The sequence below is a fragment of the Thunnus thynnus genome, chromosome 15, assembly GCF_963924715.1.
Source record: "Thunnus thynnus chromosome 15, fThuThy2.1, whole genome shotgun sequence".
Classification (NCBI taxonomy): domain Eukaryota; kingdom Metazoa; phylum Chordata; class Actinopteri; order Scombriformes; family Scombridae; genus Thunnus; species Thunnus thynnus.
Window position 1 is genome coordinate 3,181,940 of NC_089531.1, and position 24,300 is coordinate 3,206,239.

A 24,300-nucleotide genomic window follows, 5' to 3' on the forward strand; every position below is an offset into this window, starting at 1 on the left:
TTTTGTTCAGTTTAACATATTGGTTTCAATATGAGCTGTTTTTGTTTTTTCATATTCCACAGGAGAGTCCCGCTGTCCTGCAGCTGTTCTACAGCTGCTCTGCCCTCTCTAGTGGGTCTCAACTCCCAGTTATAAGGAGACTGTCCTCCAAAGAAAATCGTCAGGATCAGTTGTTTCAGCAAGCGCCCCAAAATGATGTATATCCACATTCTTTTGTGCCTAAACGTATAACTAGACTTTAACCAAAGTACTGTCACATCATTAAACAGATGATTTGAACAGTTTTAGAAAGCACAGACAAAAGATATGAAGCTTAGCGTAAATTCAGGCAGGAAGACTTTCTGTAGCCATTCATTCATTTCCCTCTCCTCTCTTTCTTCCCCTGCTCCTCCCGCTTTCGCATCAGCTGTTTAGGGGCGTCACTCCTAGTTCACTCCAATCACGGCTCACCTGTCAAACTTTAAAATCCATTTCCCTCTGTTAGGAGTAACGGGTTCAGGGTTTATAGTTCCTCTTTCTTCCTTTCCCTTTCCTAAACTGGACTGGTTTTCATTGAGAAGATAACAAGGGGGTGTGGTTAAGCTGCGGGTTGATAAAAGGACGTCACGGTGAGGTGCGCACGCAGCCACTGGAGTAACGTGATGAGGCTCAGCTGGGAAAGCGCGAAAATTGAAAGTGATACAAGTTGAGTTAAAGCCCAGCGAGACGTCCTTTTTGGAAGCGTTCAAGACCTTACAGCTTCACACCTTTCCTGCACCTTTCCTGCACCCTTGAGTAAAACCAGTTTTGTTCTTCGGGGACCCATCCCCCAACCACCAAAAACTGAACTGAACCGCCAGAAGGAGCTCACGGGTCACGAGAGCAACGCCCAGCGCTGGCGAGGCAGAATCGGAGGGACTTGAAATGCTAGTCGGTGGGGAAACCCGATAAGGTAACTCACCTCCAGACTGTCTCTCTAATATTGGAAACCAGTCCGTCTTCCTCTGTGTTCTTCCACGTTTTCTCCTTTTCTACACCCTCCAGGTTAGGACTAGTATTGGTTCTTAATACTGAATCCCCTAGACTTGACTAGTCCGTAACACCTCTCTGTCGCTGTCAGCTGTCATTCCAGAGCAATCATCGAGACCCTCCTCCACCCCATCCATCCACCTACACGGCCGCATCCACTCCGTTACTTCAGCACCAGGCCCGAGTTCACCAGTAGCCGCTACCACACCTCCAAGATCTATGCCTCTTCATCACCACCACCAGTGTCTAGACTCCATCGGGGGGTTATCCTATACTACTCTTGCATTCACCTCCCCCCTTTCATATCCAGCAACATCACGATGGGGTCTAATCCACCTTCATCTATCATGCTTGTTCAATAAATATCATTTACTTTATAAAGAAACTGAGTGATTGATATTGTCCTGCAGACCAGAAAACACTTCTATGTGTCGTCCTGGAGTGCATGGGCCAATGATGTGTTTTGTTGTTTAATGTGAAGGACTGGTTGGTCCAAAGACATGAAGGTTAGGTTAACTGGAGGCTTGAAATGGCCTGTAGATGTGGATGTGAGCAACGATCAGTTGATTAATCATATAGTTGCCAAGTATTACATTAATTGCTATTTGGATAATCAATTAATTGTTTTGAGAATTCAAATGAATAAACTGTGATGTGGAAGAGGTTAAAAATCATGTTTCAGTAACTAGTCACACCTGACACCCGTCATTTATTTAATATTATATATAAATGTAAATTGCAACTTATTATTTTACTCCTGAAATCCAATCAGATACAGTTCTTGCAATAAAATGAAGCTTTGCTTTTATTTCCTGTGTCTACTAGCTTGCAGTCTTCTCAACTGCGTTTGTTGGTGCATTGCTACGTCTCTTGGTGCAGTGCCTTACTGTTAAAGCTTAAAAGCTCAACATCAGTTCCGAACTGCTGCACTCATTAAGGCCAACAATGATTTTTTAATTAAATATCTGACTGATGACTGGCTGATGACTAAACATGTATCACTCATACCAAGATCAAATACACGTGGTTTTATTGGTTTGCCTCTGGAAGACCGGGCAGTTCTGTGACAAGAAAACACTTCTATGTGTCGTCCTGGAGTGCATGGGCCGATGATGTGTTTTGTTGTTTAATGTGATGGACTGGTTGGTCCAAAGACATGAAGGTTAGGTTAACTGGAGGCTTGAAATGGCCTGTAGATGTGGATGTGAGCGTGAATGGTTGTCTCTGTCCATATGTGTTTAGACAGAAACACAGTAGAACAACTGCAATACAAGCAGTGATGCAGGTAGAAACATCGCAAATAAAATCAAAGGGAGCTTTGATTTAATGTGCAGGTGGTCCTCATAGTTCAGTTTAATTGATTTTTGTATCCAGCACCTATCAAACATCTACTCAGACCACAGGCAGATCCAGGGGCAGGGCTGGAATCTGATTGGCCCCTGAAGTGCCCTGTCCTGTCACATGTCGCTTGACTCGTTACAGATGAGTAAACGTCACAAACTGTGGCACCTCAATATTTCTTGTAACTATAGTGATGCTGTGTTTATGTCATGTGGGAGGGAACATAATAATGGGAAAGATTCTTGGATGCAGCTTGAATGCATGCATGTATAATAAGAGCTAGATAGGGCGCCGCCACTCAGCCTTGCAGCCAATATTTCCTAGTGGTCAGTCACGGTATTGCAGCGAAAAATCCCCCTGCAGCCCAAAAAGGATTTTCCCCATAGACCACCATTGTAAAAGAGACATCTGTAAAACAGTTGACAGGACCCCTCAAACTGCAAACGTCAATTATGACTCTTTCTTTTATGAACTTTTGATACAGGGAGGTTTTATGTTTGTAAAACTTTTCTCGAGCCGAGAAAAGCGATTTAAAAATCCATGACATCATCACAATGTAAAGTCTATGGGCCGAGCAGGAATTTGCAGGCAGGGCCAACAGGGGAAACACTTCTGTGCACTACTGTGGGATGCACAATGCAGAAGCAAACCTGAAAGCTAGAAACTTTTTTTGGCGTATGCGCCAGCCAAGCAATTCCCATAGGACTGAATGGGCGCCATTTTTAGGCCGGTATCCAGCTCTTATAATACATCCTTATAATACATGCTTGGTTAATGAGAATCGTATCTATAAGTGGGAACTGGTAATTCTGATGTGACTTGAACGCGGCATGATACTGCACGGCGAGATGAAGTGAACAGTGGTGCACAACATATCATCCACCACAGAAACTTCATAAGTCACGATTCCCCATATTAGTTTGTGTTAACGTATGAAAGAGCATTTACTTACTGCAGGCACTGAACTTACACTCAAACATTAGGTAGCAGAAAGTTACTACATCACTAGTTAGTTAACTATTCTATTGTTGGAATGTAACATTAGCTCGTTCTCACATACAGTTGCTAGCTAACTTAGTCCTTTTTTTGTTTACCTATGCTCACAAGCTCACCATCTGAAAGACAATTCTTATTCGTGAAATAAAGTTTCAGTCATGCCACAGTCATTGTTTAGTAAATGAAACTAACCCTGTGTCCCAGGCACCTCGGAAAACAGGGAAATATCTGATCTCCCACTTGAAACGTCAAGCTTGAATTCACTGTGCCACTGATGTTAAACCATGCAGTGCTTAGTAATTTGCGTGTTTGTGTTAACTTTATTGTTTAACAGAGATGGAAAAGATATGAAAAGAAAGGACAGGCGGATATTCAGTTTTTGGCCAAAGAGACGCCCAGCCAGCCAGCCAGCCAGCCAGCCAGCCAGCCAGCCAGCCAGCCAGCCAGCCAGTGAAAATGAGTCTGAGCAGAGAGAGAGAGAGCAACAGGGAGTTGAGCAGAAGCCAACTCCAACCCCTATTCACCAGGTCAGAAAACATTTAATCACAGCAAGATGATGACAACAGATAAAAATAACTGCTTTCTATATAACATGACACCAGAGTTCACATATGGACAAACTGAATTCTTGTTGTGAGGTTTCATGGCTTTGTTATGCTTAGCAGTGAATTCTAATGTCTACCAGAGCTCTCACTGAATGTTTTGAGCATCGAATCTTTTCCTTAACATTTTTTTAACCAATAGTTGTGATTGTGTAATTGGGAGACAACAGGGTTTTAGCTGAATAGAAGCATGGATTTTTGCGATGTGTACAGATTGGGCTGAAGACGGCCAGAGTGAGGATAGAGCAGAACCATCACAGTCACTAAGCAGTTATTCTGCTCCTGTAGGACCTGATGGTAAGCTACTGTCGTCATACTGCTATTGTATGGATCAGCATTTAGGTTATTACTGTTTGTGTGTGTCATGATGACAGTTGAGTTATGGAAAAGGAGATGCATTCACATTTGAGTAAAAACTTAAATACGTTTTATTTCATTTGCTTCTTTCCAGACATTTCCCAGTGCAGAGCAGAGTGTCCTGTGCAGGTATGCATATGTTTTCATCCTGTAAATGTTGTTAATGGAATTTTAGTAAACTACATATTGATTAACAATTATTTACTGTGTCGGTATACTTCATGATAGTAGGGTTATGAAAGTTGAGGGCATTCATGATCAAGTAGGGGTCAAATTTGTATTTTATTTGCTTCTCTCCAGACAAACAAAATATAAAATAGACAGACAAAATATATTCAACGATGTGAGTCTTTGCTCAAAGCTACACAGTCAACAGCAAAAAAAGGAATGACTGTGGAAATGTACAAACACCTTACTGAATAAGGAATTGTGCATGGGTGTCAGACATAGTCACTTAGCCACTCTGTGTAAATAGTGGCCCCTTTATGGCCCCTGATTTAGAAAATTCCAGTCTGACTCAGACTTATTACATAGAAAAACAAGCCAGTTCCTGTCTAGGATTAATGAGACGTGCAGCACGAGGGGATCACCAGGAGTGAGCAACGATCAGTTGATTAATCATATAGTTGCCAAGTATTACATTAATTGCTATTTGGATAATCAATTAATTGTTTTGAGAATTCAAATGAATAAACTGTGATGTGGAAGAGGTTAAAAATCATGTTTCAGTAACTAGTCACACCTGACACCCGTCATTTATTTAATATTATATATAAATGTAAATTGCAACTTATTATTTTACTTCTGAAATCCAATCAGATACAGTTCTTGCAATAAAATGAAGCTTTGCTTTTATTTCCTGTGTCTACTAGCTTGCAGTCTTCTCAACTGCGTTTGTTGGTGCATTGCTACGTCTCTTGGTGCAGTGCCTTACTGTTAAAGCTTAAAAGCTCAACATCAGTTCCGAACTGCTGCACTCATTAAGGCCAACAATGATTTTTTAATTAAATATCTGACTGATGACTGGCTGATGACTAAACATGTATCACTCATACCGAGATCAAATACACATGGTTTTATTGGTTTGCCGCTGGAAGACCGGGCAGTTCTGTGACAATAAACATGTCAGGCTAAATTTCCTTGACAGGCTTTTGTGTTGTGTAAAGCAATTGTGTTGACACTGGAAATGTTTGTGGCTTTTCTGGTTCCAGCAGCTATTTCAACTTAGGGATCAATTCACCCAAACCACAAAAAGCCACAAAAAGCACTGAGATGTAATTTATCTCGGCATGCTACTGTTTATAATAAAAACAATAGGATCCTTGCCCTTAGGCATGGACTACTGTGGACTACCGAGTTTTTCTTGGCAGAGCCACCACATTAAATTCCCATACAAGCCAAGAAGCCAAGAAGCTTCCAGTCCACGGGGGTTCACCACAGCAAAATACCTCATAGTTTGCTTCTCAAGAGGAGGATTTTTATCTTTGGATAATTTAAAATTCAGCTCATTTAAGAAAGAATATGACTTTTTTTTCTCCATCCAACAATTGATAAATTGAATAATTATTTGATAAACTGATAAATTTGACCTCTGCTCTTCAGTGACCACATTTACATGCACATTAATAGGCTAAAGGGGCACATAAACTGCACATTTTGGATATTCTTAATTAAGCATTATTCCAAATGTAGTATTTTTAGACTAAGAAAGTGGAATATGCCAATATCATTCTGGTTTTTGATGCATTCTTTGGACATGTACACAGTGCATTCAGAATGTGTGTCTCGGTTGGGGTTTTTACCACAGTTTGTGGCCTCTTGCCTGTTTACAGTCAGTTCTGTGTGTAAACCAACCAACTAACCAACAGTTTGCAAGGCTGGAATAGAGATGCATGTCATGCTGGTGCAGGAAGGCAGACAGGGGAGCTGTTCAGGGCGGGCTGGGAAAACAGAGCGCGCCTTTTCCCACAAGGGGTTTGGTTATTATCCTGTCATGCAGCCATGGGCTGACAGTGACGACTAAACATCATGGACAACCTGGGTTCTGAGTGTGCCTATAACTATAAATTAATAATAGGGGAGAACGGGGTAAATAGAGCCAGTGTGGGTAAAATGAGCCACCCCCTTTATCTAGGTAACCATAAGCAAAAGTAATCATGTGACCACAAATTAAGAAAGAATAGTTCACATTACTCAATCCATCTTGGACTCAAGCACATGGAGAGAGTGGTCAGCAAAACAGAGCAAAAAAAAAAAAGATTTTTGTCATGCCAAGTGAATTCATCATGTTACTAAATTCATCAGTCTTGTATCTTAATTAAAAAGATAAGTTTTGGACAAGCTACAAAACAAAGTCATAAACTTAGCATAATTGTGGATCTGAGCCACTGTGTGAAACAGTTTTGTCAAAATGGGGGTAGTGGGGTAAAACGTGCCGGTGATGTTGGGGCAAGTTGAGTCAATGGCTCAATTTACCCCCGAAAAATTATTTTCTGATATTCTAGAAACTAGAGACACTGTTCATGTTTGATCCCTGTTACAAGTGCTACAATGTTGATGAATAAATACCTAATTGTTGACTAACGTTAAATTTAAGCCATGAACAAACATGCTGTCCATACAGACAGGTGACAAATTAAAGGAAAAAACAACATAAAGTGTCTCAGTAAGGTGTTGGGCCACCAGAACAGCTTCAATGTGCCTTGGCATTGATTCTACAGTCTCTGAACTCTACTGGAGGGATGAACCATCCTTCCCATAGACATTCCCTCATTTGGTGTTTTGATGATGGTGGTGGAGAGCGCTGTCTATAGGTGTTCAGTTGGGTTGAGATCTGTTGACTGTGAAGGTCATAACATATGATTCATTTCATTTTCATACTCATCAAACCATTCAGTGACCCCTCGTGTCCTGTGAATTGGAGCATTATCATCCTGGAAGAGAGACCACTCCCATCAGGATAGAAATGTTTCATCATAGGATAAAGGTGATCACTCACAACAACTTTGTATTGATTTGCAGTGACCCTTCCCTCTAAGGGGACAAGTGGACCCAAACCATGCCAGCAAAATGCTCCCCAAAGCTTAACAGAGCCACCAGACCCCCTCACTGTAGGGGTCAAACATTCAGACCTGGACCAGTTTTTTCTTTAATTTGTCCCCTGTCTTTATACACAGAAGCACACATTCTTTCTGTAGCTAAAACATAAAGATCACACTTTAATCTTTACTGAAAATGTTGAGGTAACATGTTGAACAACAAGACACAAACAAATGGCTTTATTTAAAAGTTCAAGTTTCTGCCTTTGTTAAATTGATGGCATCAATAAAGTTCAGTTTATTTTTAATTTTATAATTAATTTGTTTGATTTTGTGTAATTTTTATATCAGTATATAGTAGTAGCACTATTTACCCCATCCCCATGCTCATTTTACCCTTACCTTGGGGTAAGTTGTGCCATTGGACTATTAAACCATAATAATTAGATAATTTGTTTTAATTTCCATTGGTACACAACAGCCTGAGGTATATATAGTAACTATTATTTGAAACAAATACTCTTTCATTTTGCAGAAAAATCATCATATGTAAAAAGTGGCTCATGTTACCCGGTTCTCCCCTACTAGTCACATCACACTCACACTCATTTTCCTCCTGGCTCGTTCACTTCACTGCCTGCGGATGTCTGTGTCTGTGATTCCCACTGGAGCATAAGGAAACCCTGGAAAACCCCTCTCTACATTTAACAGGAATATTAGTGGAATATTCACTTTCGTTAGACATATAAACAGCTTAGTAGGAAGGTTGTCTTTTTCTGAATAAAGGGCAAAAACTGGAACATTTTGTGCATGTAAACATAGTCAGTGTCTTCTCAAACTTCCTCCGCTGCTTCTTTTTATTAAAAAATGAGACGTTCCTTATAAAGCAAATTATTAGATTGTTGTAAGAAACTTCAAATGTGGAGGTAACACTTGGATGATATATTATAAACCAGCTTTTGAAGTTGTAGAAATGAGATGTGAGAATAATAAATAAGGTTGATTTGAGTAGATTAATAAATATAAAAGAATTGATTTTGATAACTAATTGAGCCACAAAAGACACAAAATACAACTTTTCTCACATAAACAGTAGCGCTCTCCAACACCTGTAAACAAACTTTGAGTTCTGAACTTTAAACTTTCTTGGACCATAAATTGTTCTTTCAAAAACCAGCTCAGGTTCAGCAAAACAGCAGCTGAAGTTACCTTATAAAGTCTGGCCCCACGCAGGAGATTCAGACAAATGTAGTATATAAATAATTCTCTGAAAATTGTAAGTAGGGAAATCAGTTTTAGCTTTCTGATTTAGCAGTTCAACTGCAGAGAAAATGATCAGAAATATCACTGGAACAACTGTTTTATCTTTTCACATTTCACAGTCCCCACAGTTATAACTCTTTATGATTTACTGCAACATCAAGACTATTTTAAATCACATTACATTACCTACATTACTCAAAGCTTCAGGTAACTATTCAGCGTCTCACCTGCCGACAAACTGACCTCAAGCCCTTCCCGCAGACGCTGGACTGGTGATAAATACTGTAAACTCTATGAACTGACTTCCTCAGTCTGTGAGAGAATCAGTGAGAATCTCTCTGGAGTTCAGAAAAGAACATGGAGTTTTTAATAAAACCACAGTGACCTCTCATGGTATGTGGATGATTTATACAGGACTGGGTAGACCAGTACAGGCCAAAGCACAGTTTCAGTTTAAACTTCAGCTTCTGAGGATACAGTTGCAGGAATTAAGAGGTATGATTAACTCTAATCTGCAGCAAGGGAGATGATGGAACCAGGCAAACTGCCCAGAGGTTTTAGTCCACATCATCTGGGTGAATCATAAATTTGGAGCGCTGAAGTCCAATATTAACATCCTCCGTCTTGCGGTCTTGAAGAGGGTCTCTGTATGAAAATCTAGTTTAAAGACTTTAATATTTTTTAGTTTACATTGAGCTCATTTGTTTTAAAGTTGTGTTTTTTTGTTTTTTTTATCAAACTGCACACAGAAAACTGAAGGACAGGTTATTCAGTCAGAGGACTGTAAGACTGATGCAAAATATTATTTGATTTAATAATCTTTTGATTGATCAGTGTATTAAATGTCAGAAAATAGTGAAAAATACTGAACATTACTCCCTGAAAGTCATATATATACATATTCCAATGTCTTGACCAGCAGCCAAAAACACAGAGATGTTGAGTTCACTTGGAAAACAAGCCAAAGATTCACATTTAAGAGGCTGCCACTAGTGAATTTTGGCATTTATTTAGTCACTCATCTAATCATCTGAGGTCTAGAGTACTACCATATGTAGACGGGTCAACCGGGGCCAAATAACAAACTTTGAGGCCCCATAGAAGGTTAGTCCAGCCATGAGCAAAGGTACTATAATATAAATACACGGTGTTCTATTATATATATACATTTGTATTCAAAGAGAGGATGAATAAAATAATATTTTTGTGATGATCAAAAGTCCAACTAGACACCACAAAGGAAACCGCTGCTTTTACTGCAATACTTAAACTACATCAAGCTCATAATACTTATGTACTTTTACTTAAGTAGGACTTACAGATTCTGCTGTTGTAAAAAGACACCAAAACAACTCATGATTAAATGTGGGGAAGAGTTGGTGACCCCAAACACCAGCCTTCAAAAGATCATGAGTTCATCTCTTAAAAAGAAACAAGAGAAATGGGAATCATAAAGGAATAAATTAAAGGAGCAAATTTAATTTAATAAATCTGTATAGTTAACTCTGTTACATTCGTGTTGGCCTTTGGTTTGAATGTTTAACATAACAGACGTGGACTAATGAATTGTAATCCGGGTACATTATTCTAAAATTTAAAAAGTCTATGATGGCATAATGTAAAGTATTTTGAAGAAAGAACAAAAAGAAATGTTGTTGCTTAATTCTTGTTTATCTGTTTTTTCGTATCATTGATTTGTTTGTAATTTTATGTTAATAAAAGCTCAAATATGTTGCACAAAAAGCATTTTTATATTCTGCAGGTTGTATTTCTTTTTACTTGGAGATTAATTAATTGAAAATTAAGTTGGCATATTTAAGTATTTAAGCAGTATGAATTGATTTTTGGCCACTTTGAGGGCAATAAAACAAGCTACTAACACAATAGTGACATATTATCACCTTATAAATAGAGCAGAAATATAAAAAAAATAACAGGAAATCACAAAAAGCAGGTTATGTCCGCTTTAAAATTTGCTGAAGTGCTGCAAAACAGCTCCTCATCCACATTCCTGTTGCCATTTTTATGTTGCCTCTTTTGACTATTGCAGGTATTATTGTTGTTTTTATGCACTTTTTTTTGTCTTATTACTTGTTGTCTGTTTTTTACTGTTTTTAGTGTATCTGTTCTTATTGTGCACACTGAGGGAACACAGTATTGTTTTGCCTGTTTGCTGAGAATTATATATGGAGGGAATGACAACAAATTCTACCTTGAACCTTTTTTCAACCTTGAAAAAAAGTCAGTGCTCTATGTTGTGACATAAAATTTCATAAACATAGTCAGAGTTTTAAATACAAGAAAGAATTGGAAGGCTTTTCCAGATATCAGATTCCAAAACCGACTTTGCCATGAAAGGCAAAATGAAAAAGCCAGACCGGTTTATGTAACAGATACTTCTTAGATTATAAACAAATCCATACACAGTAAACAAGTGGGCTGAGTTAAAGCATGAAGTGTGACGACTGTGTAGGTTCAAATAACTCATCCTATCATGAGATTTACATCACGAAGCCTTTTCCTTTTGCTAATAGTTCTCTCTCAAAATAGAGCTACAGTATAATATATACTGTGTATATATCTGCAGTGTATGTATAAACATGCATGCTTGCAGAGCCTCACGCAGCCTCCTGCAAAAAAAATGGGATTCCTCAAGTTTTTGCTTTGGGTTAACAGCCTCCTACACAGACTTGAACCAGATCTGGTCTGTGTAGCAATCAAGAAAGCCACAACTATGTTCCCACACCAACTCTGAGTGATAAACAGAATAACCAAAAAATCTCGGGAACGTTGACAAGAAGGTAGATTTAGTGTGAATGGTTCCCAACACATATTAGAAGCACTGTGAATAATGTATGACAAAGAAGTTGGTTTATGGAGATCATATTTCTTTTCAACTCGTGAGGTTAATCATGATGATTTACAACGCCACAAATAAGCCTTCATATGATTCAGAAAATGACAGTTAGAGAGAAAGAGAGAGAAAAAAGAGAAACTCTATGTGCTATTTTATTACAGTTATTTACTAAATCTAAAAAAAAATACTGATAGATCTCTTGCAACCTTTTGTTAAAAATCAGTATATTGTTGTTGGTGGTGTGACAGGAAGTCAAGAGGAAAAAATGCAGCACAGCTGCAACAAGTTGAAGGTAAATATCGCCAAAATAGCCTCTAACACTGTAGGCTATGAAGTTATATAAATATTATTCAGCTTTTTCATTTTCTTTAAATGAAATATTTACCAGCAGCAGAAGTTCAAATAGGAGACATTGAATGGGATTCCTCAAGTTTTTGCTTTGGGTTAACAGCCTGCTACACAGACTTGAACCAGATCTGGTCTGTGTAGCAATCAAGAAAGCCACAACTATGTTCCCACACCAACTCTGAGTGATAAACAGAATAACATAACAAGTCCCAAAAAATCTTGGGAACGTTGACAAGAAGGTAGATTTAGTGTGAATGGTTCCCAACACATTCAACTCGTGAGGTTAATCATGATGATTTACAACGCCACAAATAAGCCTTCATATGATTCAGAAAATGACAGTTAGAGAGAAAGAGAGAGAAAAAAAAGAGAAACTTTATGTGCTATTTTATTACAGTTATTTACTAAATCTAAAAAAAAATACTGATAGATCTCTTGCAACCTTTTGTTAAAAATCAGTATATTGTTGTTGGTGGTGTGACAGGAAGTCAAGAGGAAAAAATGCAGCACAGCTGCAACAAGTTGAAGGTAAATATCGCCAAAATAGCCTCTAACACTATAGGCCATGAAGTTATATAAATATTATTCAGCTTTTTCATTTTCTTTAAATGAAATATTTACCAGCAGCAGAAGTTCAAATAGGAGACATTGAATGGGATTCCTCAAGTTTTTGCTTTGGGTTAACAGCCTGCTACACAGACCTGAAACAGATCTGGTCTGTGTAGCAATCAAGAAAGCTACAACTACACACGTGAGTCATAAACAGAATGACATAAGTCCCAAAAAATCTCAGGAACGTTGACAAGAAGGTAGTTTTTGTGTGAATGGTTCCCAACACATATTAGTAAGCACTGTGAATAATGTATGATGAAGAAGTTTGTTTATGGAGATCATTTCACTACTGTGGAAAACTACTGTTGGAACCCTGATTATCCTCCTTGGATCTACAGATTTAATTTTGACATCCTAATCCAAATCCAAATAAATGCTTGCAGCTCGGTATATTCTCAGAGTGACTCACTCACATTGGAAGGTCATGCCTTAACATGCTGCAGCGCTGACGTTGAGGCAACATCAGGAGATTCCCATCAGTGCCATTCTCACGACAGGAGAAGGGGAAGCCTAACCTTGGTAAACCTCATCTAAAGGTTAAAGAGTTTAGAGTTGAACCGTAGAAAGTTGCTCTCAAAGAGTAGATACTACATGTGTAACATACAATTTATTTGTACTTTACTTGAGTTTTTTCATTTCATTTTATGATACTTATAATCCACAACATCTAAGAAATATGTCATTATTTTCTCCACTAATTAATATTTTACATACAAGACATACAACATCGGCTTATAAAATATAATGAAAGGCACTTTTATACAAACTAAGTTCTCTTGTTCTCTTTACTACAATAAAGATACAATTGTTCTACAATGTGTTTTGTAGATAAAATTTGATGTGACATTTATACACAGATAATAATCAGATCATTTTCTGTAGATGTAATAATAATAATCACTCACAGGGGCCATTTTCCTGCATTATGAGTAGACTTTTGATACTTTAAGTGCATTTTGATAATAATATTAGATTACTAGATTTTTTGAGTGCAGGACTGATTTTTTCCTTTTTTTTTTTGGCCACTTATTTTCAGCAATAAGTGAACACAACACTGACATATCATCAGCTTTTCAGTAGACATCTTAAACTTGTTAGCAAGTAGTTGCTTTATTTCAACATTCAGCAATTATGCAGGAGTCGTGTTTCCGTCCACTTGGTGAGTGTTAAGTCTAACATTCACTCTCTTTTGGCTCTGTTTTTGCTCTCTACCGACTTCTGAGGGAAATATCTGTCTCTTGCTGCTAATTGTGCTATAAACAGCTGCCTGCTGTGGCCAAAAATGATGCTATGAGAACGCTGAGAGTGAACCAAAACAGTAAAGTTGCAGCTGGAGAGATAAGAAATGAGCTAAATGTTATAAAAAATTATGATTACACTGTGTATGAGTATTACTTTTTTTTTTTTAAATGTTCCTGTCTTGTACTGCAACTCTGCAACATCAGCAGACTTATCAGCCAAGGGTAAAGGAAGTTCAGTATTATTTTTGTGAAGAGGAAGATGTAGGAATTAAAATTTGTAGGAGGGGTGAGACATGTCATCTGGGGGTCAGTTGGGCAGTAGAACTGAAAACAGACATGACGTTATCTATTAGTTTGTATTTTGACAGATTAAGAAAAGAACTGCTACTCTTTGTAACCTCATCCTGTGTGTTGCATTGTGAAACGCTCCTTCTTGTACAAGGAAATGAATTCTGTTAAATGGGTTAGGGTTAGGGTTAGGGTTACTTTGGCTCCGGTCTCTATTGTTTAATGGTTATAATTGCCAGGTGCACTGCTGCATGTCTCTGATGTATGCCTGTCAAAAAAAAACATTTTTTGACAGGCATACATCAGAGACATGCAGCAGTCTCGCGTCGTAACCATCATTTGACTGACGTTCACTTTAAGTTTGTGTTGATGTTCAGAGACAAGATGTCGAAGCGCAAATATGACCTGGAGTATTTAAAATGTGGATTTTCATACATTGAGGATAAAAAGGGACAGAAACCTCAGTGTGTAATATGTAGTGAAGTGCTTTTTTTTTTTTGCATGTACAGGTTTAAGGTGCTTGACTGTTTATGAGTCTTATGGCTTGTGGAAAGAAGCAATTGCACATTCTAGCTGTTTTAGCTCTGATGGAGGGATATAAGTATATAAGTGAAAATATCTCATTTTGTGGCTTTATTTATTTTGTGCAGTTTTGATATTTATTTTAGTGTACATGCAGTTGTCATGGTCCTCCTCAGTTTCTTAATAACGTGCTCTGAAATTCACTTTGTACATGTAAATATATGTATTTATGTTAAAAAAAAAAAAAAAGATGACATACGTGTGTTTTCAAAAAAACACGTATATTTGCTTGGTTTGAATTCTATAAAAGTGGGTCTCGACTTAATGACCATGGGAAAATGTGGGTCCCAGGGTGAGACCAGTCGGGAACCCCCGGCTTAGAGGACCAGTGTGTAAGATTCAGCGTCATCTAGCTCTGAGGTTGTGAATTGCAACCAACTGAATACCGGGGTTTTCTGGGGTAAGCAAGAAGAGGCCAAAACAGTCAGCAACACTGCACAAAGTCATAATTAAAAAGGAATGTTTGGGCGTTTCTTAAACATGAACTGAACGGCTATTCTCATCTGCAGCTGGCCTGGTACAGTGTGTACAGACGGCCTCATGAGTTTGATCAAAAGTCATGACTCATTTAGGACAAATCATAATATTCTGATTATCGCTGAGTCAACATCATAAATAAAATCATCCCTGTTTTGACCTGTTTTGTATCGATGGGACCACCTCACAGATATGACTCATTCACTCGACAAGGTCAGTTAATCAAACTCTGAAATTTTCCATGCAAACCAAAAGGGGAACTCTGAACAAAATTATCGTAATCCCACAGAAAATTATCTGCCTACAATGTTCTAGAGTCACATTCTACTTTCTTTCTTTGCCAAAATAAGTGGATATATTGGGAATATTGGGAATCGTAAAATATCTGTACTGAAATAACGCTGGACGAATGGAAAGGGAGTTGCAATTTCAAAACCTATAATTTGTTTGCTCTGGTGCGAATCAGTGGATGAGTTTGAAAAACTTGTTGCGTTTTCCCATTGGCTCAGTTTCTTTTCACACAGAAAATATTTAGGGCCCTTTGCTACAGGTCTTGACAAGTGTCTTCGCTAGTTTAAGATCGACAAAGTTGTCATTTTCCCACTGGCGGGTACACAACGCGCCCACACTCTGCTTGTTACACACACATGAACGTACAGCAGCGTACAAACATGCAAAAGATTACAAATAAAAGGATTACAATGTGACAGATTATTATTGTGTACATCAACATATTTTAAAAAATACATATCATAATGGTTAGTCCTAATATTTATCAGAATTAGCTAACTGTAGCAAAGACAGATGAAACTGTCTAATTATTTGACTAAATCGTGGCAAAATAAGAGGTATTTAAACAGACCCGTCAGGTTGAGGGTGTCTGCAGGGTCCCAGCAAACGGATATCAACAACGGATCAGATACGGATCAACTTTCAAGCTGCAACAATATATGAGGACATGAGGAACACATGAGGAAATAAATGAGATGAAAACAATGATTAAACTAAAGAAGGACAGAACTCTGGACAGCTCCTAGCTGCTGCCAGCAGCAGGATCAGCACCTTGGAGAGCCGATCAAGTCCTGATAACTGTGTATGATGATTCTTTACATGATTAAAATTAATGATTTAATTTATGAACAAGATTTAAAAAATATTCTTTAACATTTCTGAGAGTACAGTGATCAGGTTTCCATACTTTCAGCAATTAAAACCCCGCTAATTTTACCTTTTACTCCATGACTGAACAAAACGATTTTAAAGAAACCAAAGCTGTAATTAAAAAATAAACTTTTTCAAAAAACAAACAAAAAGAAATTTGCAACAAATGAATGAACAGAATCTTAAACTGGTGGTCTGGGGCCACGGGAGGGTCGGCAGGGTCCCAGTTATAGTTTGTGTGCTTTCACTTTGTGCACGAGCAGATCAGTTTCCTCTGCAGAGAAGCGTTCCTTCTTACTACTTGGCATACGCACCACTATAATGGCTATTCGCAAAGGTGCAAGTGCACCTGGCTTTTAAAGGGAATGGGAGATGACACTCTGATTGGTTTATTGCATGTTATGCCCAAAGCACACCCATGATTAATTAAGAGACTAAGTACAACCCCTTCTGAACCATGCCCCTGGTGCTACGACCATTTTTTCCGCCATTAAACTAGCAAAAGTGGATATGGACACAAACTGAATTAACTTGCACCATGCGCTTCAGACTGTGCGCTTAGATCGTTAAAATAGGGCCCTTAAAGTGAAATGCCTCACTAATAGCCACGTGAGAATGTTCTCTCCTCAAGTTGGTCAGGTACGTCTGGAGCTGTTGCAAAACAGAAAGAAGGAAAATCTTCTGGTCAAATGCAACATACTACTAGCATCCAGCTAGCTCCAGAGTTGGTTTGTGACCACATCGAGACTACTTCCTCAAAGCGTCTCTGTGCAGTTGTTCCGGTCCACATCTGAGAGAGATTAGTGTGTTCCGATCTGCCAGAATGATTCTAAGGGGTAAACAACTTATTCTGAGTATATAAGTTTGACTCACGTAATTACACATTATCTCTTACAGATTCTGCTGACGTAAAAAACACCAAAACAACAACAAGAAACAAGAAAAATGAGAATCAAAAAGGAATAAATTAAAGCAGTGTGAATTGATTTTTGGCCACTTTGAGGGCAATAAAACAAGCTACTGTTGGGCCTCAAACCATGAGATAACATAGAGAGGGCCTACATGTAACCTGGGAGGCCTGACCACGAGTTGCTTGTTCCTTTGTTTCCCCCGAGACAAGGGAATAGTGCCAAAATGCTGCTTAGAGACAATGGGAGTCCATTGCAAACTCCATTTCCAAGGATGCTGTGCGATTTTCACATTTCAGCAGGGAACAGTCAACATACAGTCTCGTTGGCAGAGACGCTCCTGCACAGTGGAGCATCCTGATAACGCAGCCGTGACATCACCGCCCCTTTAAAAACTGAACGTGCCCTGAAGCACACGCCTTTCCCATGTCACTGAGCTAGGGGTAACTCCTGTTCCTCTTTGAGTCAGCTGACTAAAGGGGGTACCCCACGCACGTGTTTTTCCCCTCATCGAAGACTCCCCTCGCCAGACGAGATGAGACTTTGCCCGTGTTCACCCGAACACATTCCCGGATCCGAGAGAGACCGCTGCTGCAACCAGCGTCCTCAAATTCCCTCGAGACGGAAGAAACGCTTCTTCACCAAGTCGACTCTGCTGTTCCTGTTGCCATTTTTATGTTGCCTCTTTTGACTATTGCAGGTATTATTGTTGTTTTTATGCACTTTTTTTTGTCTTATTACTTGTTGTCTGTTTTTTACTGTTTTTAGTGTATCTGTTCTTATTGTGCACACTGAGGGAACACAGTATTGTTTTGCCTGTTTGCTGAGAATTATATATGGAGGGAATGACAACAAATTCTACCTTGAACCTTTTTTCAACCTTGAAAAAAAAGTCAGTGCTCTATGTTGTGACATAAAATTTTATAAACATAGTCAGAGTTTTAAATACAAGAAAGAATTGGAAGGCTTTTCATGATATCAGATTCCAAAACCGACTTTGCCATGAAAGGCAAAATGAAAAAGCCAGACCGGTTTATGTAACAGATACTTCTTAGATTATAAACAAATCCATACACAGTAAACAAGTGGGCTGAGTTAAAGCATGAAGTGTGACGACTGTGTAGGTTCAAATAACTCATCCTATCATGAGATTTACATCACAAAGCCTTTTCCTTTTGCTAATAGTTCTCTCTCAAAATAGAGCTACAGTATAATATATACTGTGTATATATCTGCAGTGTATGTATAAACATGCATGCTTGCAGAGCCTCACGCAGCCTCCTGCAAAAAAAATGTGATTCCTCAAGTTTTTGCTTTGGGTTAACAGCCTCCTACACAGACTTGAACCAGATCTGGTCTGTGTAGCAATCAAGAAAGCCACAACTATGTTCCCACACCAACTCTGAGTGATAAACAGAATAACATAACAAGTCCCAAAAAATCTTGGGAACATTGACAAGAAGGTAGTTCCCAACACATATTAGTAAGCACTGTGAATAATGTATGACAAAGAAGTTGGTTTATGGAGATCATGTTTGTTTTCAACTCGTGAGGTTAATCATGATGATTTACAATGCCACAAATAAGCCTTCATATGATTCAGAAAATGACAGTTAGAGAGAAAGAGAGAGAAAAAAGAGAAACTTTATGTGCTATTTTATTACAGTTATTTACTAAATCTAAAAAATACTGATAGATCTCTTGCAACCTTTTGTTAAAAATCAGTATATTGTTGTTGGTGGTGTGACAGGAAGTCAAGAGGAAAAAATGCAGCACAGCTGCAACAAGTTGAAGGTAAATCGCCAAAATAGCCTCTAACACTGTAGGCTATGAAGTTATATAAATATTATTCAGCTTTTTCATTTTTTTTAAATCAAATATTTACCAGCAGTAGAAGTTCAAATAGGAGACATTGAATGATTAAACTACAGTCTGTCCATGTAAGCCTGTAGCTCGAATATAAAGTATGTTTAAAGTATGTTTCATGTGGTAAGTAAGTAAGTAAAGCTTTATTTATATAACACTTTTTTAAAACACACAGCTACACAGCGCTTCACAAACACACACATATGCAAAATTAAAACAAAAAGATTAACAAAATAGTGTAATTTATAATATAAAATATAATACCCCACAGTAGAAATGAGTTTTTAGGCGCCTTTTAAAACAATCCAAAGATTCAGCAGATCTAATAGATTGTGGAAGATGATGCCACAGAGTTGGGTTTCAGACTGCAAATGTGTGGTCACCTTTTGTTTTGCGTGAGGGATAGATAAAAGACCGAGATTTGAAGATCGTAGACGTGGAATGAAGAACGAGGAGGTCAGAACTGCTAGAGGTCATCTCATGCCTTTATATGTAATCAGCAGGATCTTGTGGTTGATCCTGAATTTTACAGGAAGCTAATGGAGGGAAGCAAGAACAAAGTTGATGTGGGACCTATGGCTGGTTCTGGTTAAAGGTCTGTCTGCTAAATGTTTGACTAACTAAAGATGGAATTACAGAAGTATAGCCAGGAGAAAATTAACTGTTTTGTCAGGCTTTAGATGGAGGAAATTCATCCACTCTTTGGTGGTGGCTTAACAATCATGGTGGGAGGACAGCTGGTTCAAATTATTAGGTCTGGAAGAGAGGTAACGGTGCTGGTGTAAAGTGTGGATTTGGGCGGCAAACACTGGTGTGAGAGGAGTGTCCCAGTATGGCTGCTGGGGGGATTGGAGGCAACGGGAGAGCTGAAGGTGGAGGTTGGTATTCCCCATCCAGAGGAGGGAAGCCATGCATGCTGTGGATGTTGCATTTATTATCTGACTTAATACCATGGTTAGGAAGTGTATGAAAGGGAAGCTTTCCTCTCGTGCTGCGAGTAGTGATCAGGGTCCAGGGTTCGTGGTGTGAAGGAATAGAGCTGACTGGAGCTTTGGGTCTAGCTCCGAGCCGGACCCAGGACTCTGGAACGATGACTGGAGGAGAGGCAGCGTCAGCAGTAGGACAGGGAGCAGAGGCATCAGGCTCTGGGTCTCAGGATGTGTTGGTTTGTGCTGCCCTGAGGATGATGGTGTCCATGAGCTTCTCAGCTTCATGGATCTGGTAGAGCATAGAGATTCAGCCTTCCAACTTTGTAATCTTTGAAGAAAGATTGATGCAGCTGACACAGACAGATGGGGTTGACACTGATAACTGAAGTCACTGTTGGCTAAGTTAGCTAGCTCCGTTAGCTAGCTTACATGTTAAAAACAAGCTGAGTGAGTTGGGTCAAGCCGCCAAGCGATATGAGCGTATGCTCAGTTTGTTTCTCTGTTATTTACAATCCAGGCGCCAGATGATTAAACTCCTTTGTCCAATCAAGAGTAAAAAATGGTAAAAAAAAAAAAAACAACCAAGATCCAAAAGTTAAAATGTGACCAAAGCTTTGATAAAAAGTCAGTTTATATCAGAGCTTCTTTGGCAGACAGAGACGCCAAATGAATGCACAAAACCGCCGAAGTTACAGTTCCAATGAACAAGTGGTGAGTTCAATGTCTGACAAAAGGTCTACTGCATGAACAAAACGTTGCTCTTTCAATAAATGTAGTGCTTTTTTATGGAATTTTCCATCTTTAGGGGTTCAGATTGGGTTACACTGGGTCAAGCCTGGGCCTTGAGGTCACACTGTAATTCTTAAGCAGGAAGGAGGCATTTTCTCCTCTCCTTGAGACTCCAGCTGTCTGTGATGTTTTTCAGGAAAGCAGAAACCTCTCTGATAGAGGGTAAATCTGCATCGCCATGGTCACCAAGCTCGGAGGACATTCAAACCAAAATGTGCTGACAGTGACCTGATGTTCCATGCAACGTGACCTGAACTGACACTGTGAAGACCCTCAGACCTTCAGAGGCAGAACGGAAAGAGAAAGCATCCGATTTGCAGATGACTTTGAAGTTCGCTATTGCAGTTCTCCTTGATCGAGTACTTCAATAAGCTTTTTCAGCTTTAAGACATTAAAGGCTCGTGTCCACTTTTCTCCACTGAGGTGCTCAAAATATCCACAACAGTGCTGACAATGTTAACTACCTTTTTTGCAGTTACTGGAAATGGACAGAAATGCCATCCAAAACAGTAGTTTGACTAAGCACCTATTTTTATGCTAAACTGAAATTGTGACTGTCAGTTTCAGCTGTTTTCTGTATTCTGACCCAGCTGACTGTCTATGACTCACAGCGGGTGACTTGATTGTAAGTAATCATCTTTGCAGATCAAAAGTCTGCTTTGTTTGACATTTGGCAACATATTTGTTGAGACTACACTGAGACTGTGACTCACTATTACCACTGTTATTTACTGTGATTAACGTTCATGTTTATGATGTTTTAAGCATCATAGGTGAATGACAGTCATTTGATGCTTGTTTATCAGTTTTCAAGGCACAGTCACTGCCTGTATCAGCTATAAACTCTGACATAACATCACGTGAAAACAATTACCCAATTGAACTTAACAAATATCACAGCTTAAAAGTTGCGAAATTATTTTGAATTTGATAGTTTATCTTAGTTTAAACTCAAACATTTCATTCAATTTTACTCACTTGTTTGTTTCTTCTTGTCAAAGTCCAACTTTTCATTGTTAATGCTCCACAAAATCAGCAAAAATGTCAAAAAAAAATAACGCTACTGTTAAAGTACCATGAAGCACTTTGAGTTTGTATGCAAGACCCTAAATAAGCCTCCTTAAACATGTGACAGACTGTCTGGTTGAGTAAAAAAATAAAAATCCCCAAATTTCCCCAACTTTTGCATCTTCCTGATCAGTTTATCCAGTGGTGGAGGAAGCAGTATGTAGAATTTAGTGGCATCTAGCGGAACGAACTTACAATGATTCATTATAATGGAGTAGAAGCATAAAGTGGCATGAGATGGAAATAATCAAGTAAAGTGCATGAGAGTATTTGTGCTTAAAGGACAGGTTCACAATTTTTCAAGTGTGTCTTAAAACAACAGTCAGGTGTTTATATGAACAGTGAAAGAGGTTTTCCTCGCTTTAATCATTCCTCCTGTTCATACTGGATATTAAAAGATCCTTCAAATGTGCTTTCAATGGAAGTGATGGAGGCCAAAAGTTGATGTGAAGCTTATATGAGGCTTCAACAGTCTGAGTTAGTCATATCAAGTGGATATCTGACACATTTACAGTCTTTTTTAGCATCAAATTCCCTCTTTGTGTTTCCCTGTTGAGCTGCAGGTGGAAGTATAGTAACAAAAAGAGGGACTTTGGCACTAAAAAGACTGTAATGTTGAAAGATATCTACTTGATTTGACTCATTTGGACGCTGAAGCTTCATATTAGCTTCCATTGTAAGGTCATTATGAAGGGATCTTCTAATAGTCAGTATGAACAAGAGGAATGATTACAGCAAGAAAAACAGGTTTAATGTTCATTTGGACTCCAGACTCACCTCTCTGTTTGTCAAGCTGATTTCTAAACATGACCTCAAGATTATCAGTTAAAGTCCTTCTAAGTATTTGGAGGCGCAACAGCAGTTCCATGATGTTCATCAACGTAGGATATTTGCTGAGGAGCCAAAACAAGCAGCAGCTTCAAAAGAGACCAGTTGAATCATCTCCCCTAACAACATAAAAAAACACGTACTGTGACTTTTCTATCCATGCTGACGTAAACGTATTTTCTTTTATGCTTCTTGCGGGAATACACTCTGTGACATGCCACAGTTTCACCATAGGTGAATTTCAGCTGGGTCAAAGTGCAACAGTGACAAAGGTCAAACTGAGCAATCTGGTACACAACCTTCTCACTGTGTGTGTCTCCTTTCTGCTCTTACTGTATCAGAGCCTGAACTGAACTGTTGTCATGCAGCATGCGGTGACAGCTGGGACAACGCTGACCCCTGCTGGGGCTGGTTGGACTCACATTGCAGGTCTCACTATTATCCGGTCTGTGAGGAAGCAGGAAGGAAAAGACCTTCAGCGCGCCGTCGCACTCCTCTACCGTCTGGTTCAGCTCCTGGCAGCTCGTCACCACCGTGTAGAAGTGTGTGGGAACAGGTGGAGCGTCGGCCGCGGACCTGCACAGATGAACCAGGTGCTTGATTAAGTCACAGTCAGTTATTGCTAATTAAGTTTTGTTTGTTTTAATATTTAATAAAAATATCAGATTAAATGTGCCTGGTCAGCTGTAGTCTGGAGTCTCAACAAAACTAAAAACACTCAACAGATTCAAACATTTTACATTGTGAAGAAACAATCAAAATAAGTGAAAAATGACAGTTTATCACAATAATTTGTCCCAAAGATCGTTAGTACAAACTAGAGTGACAGCAGTACTGCAAAAACACATTTAAAATCATTTAATGAAGAACAGTGATAAAAATAATAAATGTTGCTAAAAATTTCAAAACAGAACCTCAGAACCTCTTTGCGATGTATCCGATGTGAGAGATAAGATAATTAATCACATTTCTCCTCTGACTGTAACTGTTAAGCTTTTTGTTTTACTGTAATATCATATAATTTGTCCAAGGAGGGCTCGATCGAGGGCGACTGGACTTGGTTGTAGTTATTTTAAGAGGCTCTCATCCAAGGAGCCTCTTCAATTCCAGGTATTTAACCTCTGTGGGGTCGTTATCAAGGTCATTGATACCACTTGGTTCGTTAGTGCTTCTGGCTGTTGTAACGACAGTCGTGAGAGTCGTTGGAGTCACCCGAGGCCGAGTGTAAACGACGGTCGTTGGAGATTTCACAAGGCCAGATGTGAAGGCATGAAAAGACAGCAATGAAACTTCCACTAATGAATCAAGTGGTATCAATGACCTTGATAACGACCCCACAGAGGTTAAATACCTTGGAGTCCTCAACAGTAGATTAGAAGTGAAGAAGAGATGAAATGTCTTCAAGTATCAACAACCAAGTCCAGCTGCTCTCGATTCAACCGTCCCTGGATAAATATGACCTGGATGACTGAGAATCTTCGCAGACATCATATCATTTGGACTACTTTCTTTTTTTAGTGATTTTGTTTCTGTTAATTTTTTGTTTGTTTTCTTGTTTTTTTTCTTTCAATCTGTGTCAGTTTGAGGCTGTCAGAGTGTGAGACGAATGCGTGGCGAATCGTAGACACGTCGCCATCATCCGTCCGCAGCAAAGTCACACAAACTTCTTCTTCATTTCACCTCCATGGTTTTGGTTTGTGTGTGTGTCATGGACGTATTAAGTTTCTCCCTAAACTTTATT

General features: G+C 38.9%; 1 protein-coding gene and 1 long non-coding RNA gene across 2 annotated transcripts in view; one reads left to right on the plus strand and one right to left on the minus strand.

Annotated features, from left to right (window-relative positions):
• Window positions 1-24,300, minus strand: part of enpp2l (ectonucleotide pyrophosphatase/phosphodiesterase 2-like) — a 76,235-nt gene that overhangs the window by 11,381 nt on the left and 40,554 nt on the right. The window contains exon 24 of the mRNA XM_067611884.1: window positions 22,982-23,135. Within this exon, the coding sequence (XP_067467985.1) occupies window positions 22,982-23,135 (154 nt within the window). The remainder of the gene's footprint in view (window positions 1-22,981; window positions 23,136-24,300) is intronic.
• Window positions 17,516-21,843, plus strand: LOC137198209 (uncharacterized). Its single transcript, XR_010931607.1, has 2 exons — window positions 17,516-17,779; window positions 20,800-21,843. It is a non-coding gene; the product is annotated as an uncharacterized lncRNA (long non-coding RNA).